Source organism: Vigna unguiculata, chromosome 5, assembly GCF_004118075.2.
Source record: "Vigna unguiculata cultivar IT97K-499-35 chromosome 5, ASM411807v1, whole genome shotgun sequence".
Classification (NCBI taxonomy): Eukaryota; Viridiplantae; Streptophyta; class Magnoliopsida; order Fabales; family Fabaceae; genus Vigna; species Vigna unguiculata.
In genome coordinates, this window is record NC_040283.1 from 25,914,776 (window position 1) to 25,921,384 (window position 6,609).

The window sequence follows — 6,609 nt, forward strand, 5'->3', positions numbered from 1 at the left end:
AACGTTCTCACGGATACAACGTGTACGTTATTCTACCTTCCTGGTCTTAAAGTATAGTCAAGAGGATGGTTGAGAATAGAGTGTGAGCCCTGTGAATCTTCGAATACCCGGCTAATTGTATACGTCAATCCAGGGTATCTATATCACCACCCTCGATTCTCCTAGGTCTATCAGACCTTTCTCTGGACTCTATACCCAGTGTATCTCTGTACTATCCATACACTCCTTTTTATTCTTTATTTCTGTACTTTAATTTACAATCATCCTTTCACATTATCTTTATAATTCTTGAGACTTTCACAAAATTTTGGCAACTTAACAACTGCGTTTTTTATTTGTCACAATTTTCAAAATTGTAAAAACAACCAAGTTAAAAAGAATTTAAAATTAACAACCAAGCATAAATCATTCTTTCACAATAACTTTACAGAAAATTAATCAAAACAGTAATCATAATTAAAACATAATTTTCGTAAATAATTTTGTAAGCAAAATAGCAAACTTGTTTTATCTATAACTTTTTGTGTAAAACTCCAAATAAGATGATTCTTGAACCTAACCTTAGGTTTTCATACCCAAGGAGTCCATTTTTCAACTCAAAATTTCAAGATAATGCATGAAAATTTCAGAATCAAGAAGATAGATTGTATACTTAAAGAAAACTTGCTAAGATAAAGACTTAGAGATTTGAGATAGACCCCCCATACCTTGAAGATGCTAAATATACTCTAAGATGAAAATGAAGACCTCAAGATTCTGGATTTCCCTCTCCTACTTCAATTTTCTCCCAAGAGTTTAGACCTCTCCTTCTCTATTGTTTTGGATTATGTGAAGAAGATGCAAATTTGAAAAGTTTGGAGGTAAGGCTATTTGATAAGCAATTGAACCAACTCGTTCTAAAACCTCAAATGGCCCAATAAATTTTGGTGACAACTTTCTAGATTTCAAGGCTCTACCAACACCAGTTGTAGGAGAAACTTTCAAAAAGACATGGTCTCCAATTTGGAATTCAAGAGATTACCTCCTACGATCATAATAGCTCTTTTGGCGATCTTGTGATGCTTTCATCTTTTCCCTTATCATTTTAATTTGTTCATTTTGCTTTTGCACAAAATCTGGTGTCAAAAGGAGTTGTTCACCTATTTCATACCAACATATTGGCGTTCTACACCTTCTGCCATATAGAGTCTCATATGGTGCCATCCCGATGCTCGCATGAAAACTATTGTTGTATGTGAATTCTACTAATGGAAGACAATCATCCCAGTTTCTTTGTTGTTCTATTACACAAGCTCATAGCAAATCTTCCAAAGTTTGAATTGTTCTTTCTGTTTGTCCATCTGTTTGTGGATGGTATGTCGAGCTAAGCTTTATCTTGGTTCCCAATGACTTTTGTAGGCTCTCCCAAAATTTGGAAGTGAAGCGAGGATCTCGGTCAGAGATAATGCTAGTAGAAATTCCATGCAATCTCACAACTTCCTTTGTGTACAACTCCGCTATCTTTTCCAATTTATACTTCATGTTAATTGGCAAGAAATGTGCAGTCTTAGTAAGCCTATCCACAATCACCCATATTGCATCAAAATTTCACTGGGTTTTTGGCAATCCAGAAACAAAATCCATGGAAATATTGTCCCATTTCCATTCTAGGATTTCTAAAGGTTGTAATGTTCCTAGTGTACATTGATGTTCAACTTTGGACTTTCTGCATGTCAAACATTTAGAAACATATTCTGCTACATCCTTTTTCATTCCATTCCACCAAAAATCTTTTCGTAAGTCTTGGTACATCTAAGTTGATCCTGGATGAAAACTTAGCTTACTTTTATGCACCTTATCTAATATCATTTGTTTCAATTCTTTATCTTGAGGGATGCATACTCTATCTTTAAACTTAATGATTCCACTAGACGAACGATAAAATTCCAAGTCTTTTCCTTCCTCCTTTTGCTTTATCATATCTTGTAAATATTTGTCAGTTTGTTGTGCCTCTTTGATTTGCCTTAGAAAATCATTGTGGATCTTTAAGGTTCCTAGGTACAAACTTTTAGGTCGCACTTTTATTGCTAAGTTCAAATTACGAAATTGTTCTAGTAATTCCCATTCCTTGACCATCATAGCAAAGATAAGTAAGGACTTTCTACTTAAGGCATCTGCTACTATGTTTGCTTTTCCAGGATGGTATGATAGTTTAAAATCATAGTCTTTTAAAAATTCTATCCACCTCCTTTGTCGCATATTTAATTCTTTTTGATCGAATAAGTATTTTAGGCTCTTATGATCACTAAAGACTTCGAATCTGGTCCCATAGAGATAATGTCTCCAAATTTTCAACGCAAAAACTATTGCTGCTAATTCTAGATCATGAGTTGGATAATTCACTTCATGGGGTCTTAATTGCCTTGAAGCATATGCAACAACTTTTTGTTCTTGCATCAATACACAACCTAATCCTTGTCCTGATGCATCACAATAAACTTCAAACTTCTTCTCTGGGTTGGGAAGAAATAAAATTGGTGCAGAAGTTAATCCTCTTTTTAGTTCTTGAAAACTAGCTTCGCAATCATCATTCCATTTGAAATCTTGTTCTTTTTGGGTTAACTTGGTTAGCGGTAAAGCCAAACAAGAAAAGCCTTTTATGAACTTTCGATAGTATCCAGCTAATCCCCAGAAACTATGAATTTTTGTGGGAGTCGTTGGTCGTTCCCATCGTGTTACTACTTCAACCTTTGATGGGTCCACCCTTATTCCTTCACTTGAAACAACGTGCCCTAAGAATTGGACTTGACTTAGCCAAAATTCACATTTCGATAACTTAGCAAATAATTGCCTTTCCTTTAGAAATTGCAATACAATCCTCAAATGCTCTGAATGCTCTTCAGGGCTTTTTGAATAGATTAGGATGTCATCGATAAATACCACCACAAATTTGTCCAAAAATTCGTGGAAAATTCTATTCATGTAGTCCATGAATACTGCAGGAGCATTTGTTACGCCAAAAGGCATAACTAAATACTCATAGTGACCATAGCGGGTCCTAAATGCAGTCTTTGGAATATCTTCTTTTCGCACCCGAATTTGGTGATATCCGGATCGCAGGTCAATTTTTGAAAATACTGAGGCACCTTGGAGTTGATCCATGAGATCGTCAATTCTTGGCAACGGGTATTTGTTCTTGATTGTTACTTTATTGAGTTGACAGTAATCAATGCACATTCGCATACTACCATCTTTCTTTTTCACCAGTAGTACTGGTGCTCCCCAGGGGGATACACTTGGTCTCACAAATTGTTTTTGCAACAGTTCCTCCACTTGTTTCTTTACCTCGGCTAGTTCTACTGAAGAAATACGATATGGGGCAATTGATATAGGACTATTGTGAATTCAAGCTCTCTTTCTGGTGGTAACTCAGTTATGTCTTTAGGAAAGACTTCAGGGAATTCATTAACAATAGGAATGCTACTCACATCAAGAGATTCTTCTACAATGGAAGAAAATAAGACCATAAAAGCTTTGATGATGAAGGATTATCTTGTTCCTTTTTAAGATTATTGAATATGGTATGAGTTGATTAAGAAAGCTAAGTGAAATCCTCACTGGACATTAAGATAGCAAGCTATCTAGATGTGAAGGTTCCTTTCTCAAAGCTCAAGAGAAGAAGATGATGGATTGATTCAAAACAAAAAGGAAATGGAAATAACATAAACCATAGAAAACCAAGAACAATTAAAGGAAGAGGAAAAAATAAAATAGAAAGGAAAGAAATGGTAAAAATGTGAGAAGCACGCCACTACAAGGCTAGGCTAGAAGCCATGGCAACCTTGAAGATGAGTGGATGTGTGTCGCCACTTGCTATGCAAGATAAGGCTTAAAAGTATTCACTCCCAAGGGAGGAAACTCTCACAAATGGTTGAGACATAAGAGTGTTTTTACTTCAAAATGTTCAACCTTTTTACATGTCTAGGAGCACCCCTTATATAGAAGAGTTTAGGGGCCTCTAAGCAAATAAAAGATACCTAAGGATGTCTCTACAAAAACCTAACCCTAGCTTCTAGAAACTAGGTCAAATAAGATTACAAAAATGAGAGACAAAAGACCTAACTATGGTGTGTGCAAGGCTAATTTCGTTCTAGCACAAAAGGAGATAAAGAATGTGTCTCATATGTCTCCAAAAAGTGGCCAAAGTGTGCTAAAAACAAAGGAGACCAAAGGTACATAGGTACACTTGCTTCATGCCTTTTACTTTATGCTTTATGCCTTTGCTTTACTCTCTCCTCCACATCATTTATGCTCCCCAATCACCATGCGCCACCTAGCATTGCTTTCTTACTCCTAATTATCCTACAAAGCAAATAAACATAGATTAGCATGTTGGTTTAAGTCAAGTCAACTATAGTCAACAACTCAAACCTAGTCAAAGGTCAACAAGTCAACTAAAGTTGATTCAACTAGGTCAACTTAGGGAATCAAAAATAACAAACACAAATGAAAGGGATGAAGGATTAGTGAACTTCCTTTCTAAACATGCTTAGTCTTCTTAAGCATGTGCCTCCATCCTTGGTTGGGGTCAATCCTTCATCATTTGACATCTTTTATTGGTTTAGAGTCCTCTGTAATCTAGAGTTTTCTTGTGAAGGTGTACTAAAGATCAAAGTTTTATCTTTGCAGTTCAGAAGGACACGATTGGTTGTGACAGGCAATCATAACGCATAGGTGTGATAGGCAAATCAAGACTTTTCACACAATCCAAAGATATAAATGAATGGGTGGCTCTAGAGTCATATAGAACATCAATAACTCTATCACTTATGATGCTCTTACCTCGAATGAGATCATCAGAGGTTGTTGTGTCAGCTCCACTCATGGCGAAAACTTTCCCTTGAATTTTTGGTTTAGTTCCATTATGATGTGTGGATTTCAGAATTCCCTTGGCACTATCAACTTTTTGTTGTGCAAACCAACAATGCTAGCAAGATGTCCAACTTTTCCACAATGGCTGCAAGAAGGAAAGATTTGATTGCAGTCCCTCCTCAAATGTAGTCCTCCACAACGATAACATTTTATGTCATTATTAACGTTATTGTTGCCATTATGGTTTGTTGTTCCACCAAGATGAAAAGTGTTAGGTCTTTTATATGGCTTTTTGTTGACATGAACCTGATATTTCTTATCAATTCTCATTGGTCCTCCTATTCTCGTATCCACATCTTTTCTTTTCAGGCTAGACTCGTAAATTCTACATTTACTTAACAAAGTTGAAAGATCAGTAATTTGAAAGATACTGATTGTTGTACGAACATCTGCTCTTAGCCCATTCTCAAAATGCGCACAAAGTTCTTCTCCATTATTTTGATGGTATGGCCAATACTTCATAAGTTCGTGGAACTTAGAAGCATATTCTCCAATGCTCATGTTCCCTTGTTTGAGCTCCAAAAACTCTCTAGCTTTTTGTTTTTTAAGATCCTTTGGAAAATAGTTTTCTAAGAAACTAGCTTTGAAATCTTCCCATGGAACTATTCCCCCTTCATGTGGTAAGGTTTGATTGACAACCTTCCACCAATTCTTTGCCTCCCCGGTCAACATATATGTTGCATATGTAACCTTGTGTTCTTTATGACAGCCCATGGCATTGAAAATCTTTTTTATTTCAGTTATCCATCTTTGAGCTCCTTCTGGGTTGAATTTACCCTCAAACTTAGGTGGGTGATGTTTTGTGAAAGCAAACAAACCCCGATATTCTATTGGTTCATTGCCTCTATCACGCACTAAATTTTCCAGAATTTGTGTCATTCTAACTAAGAGTTCACCATTTGTGTTGTTGGGTCTACCTGCCATGATTCTCTGAAACTAGTGTATTAGTTTCATAAAGAATCATCTTATATACCTTTTTTTTATGCTTATTTTTCATTTTACAAGAAAAAAAAATATTTTCAATAAATCACATATTTCCTACTTAAATTACCATGTAGGTTTCAGAACAATATTCCTACATTCTTATTTGTCAAAAATTTAGAAACACACAACACAAGCAAAGTTAGTCCATACCCAGTCCTCTTGGAATGAACTGCTCTGATACCACTAATGTAACACCCCAACTAAAACTCGGTGCTACTAGATGTTCTTTACTTGTCTAATGTATCATTTACTTATGTAAGGAAATTTTATTTGTATTCATTTAACAAATACCAAACAAAAAAAATATAATAATACATCACTCGAATGTGTCATCTGTTAGATATACATGATATTTATGCGAATAAAATGTTAACATACATATAAGTGTTTGTAACAGAAGTTTGTTTATACTTTTACAACCAACTAAAGGTACTTTTAGTTTGAAATACATCACAAACAAGTTACATCATATCAGTTGTAGCTTTAACATAATCCAAGGTTACAAGAAAAGTTAGGCTAAACAATCTCATTGTTACATGTTAGGTCTCCAATTTCTTCCTCTGAAAAATAAAGAAAGTAAGGGTGAGTCTTTCCCTTAACTCCAAAACTTCATCATAACATTTCAAAGTATGGTCATTTGAATAAACTTTCAATTGAATGAAACATTTTCACAAAAGTTTAAATCTTCATAATGTCATAACTAACCATGCCAAA

General features: G+C 35.2%; 1 protein-coding gene across 1 annotated transcript; it reads right to left on the bottom strand.

Moving 5' to 3' along the window:
- Nucleotides 1-4,917: 4,917 nt before the first annotated feature.
- LOC114184538 lies at nt 4,918-5,835 on the bottom strand. Its single transcript, XM_028071846.1, has one exon. The coding sequence runs from the start codon at nt 5,833-5,835 to the stop codon at nt 4,918-4,920; it is 918 nt and encodes a 305-aa protein (XP_027927647.1).
- Between the last annotated feature and the right edge of the window lie 774 nt (nt 5,836-6,609).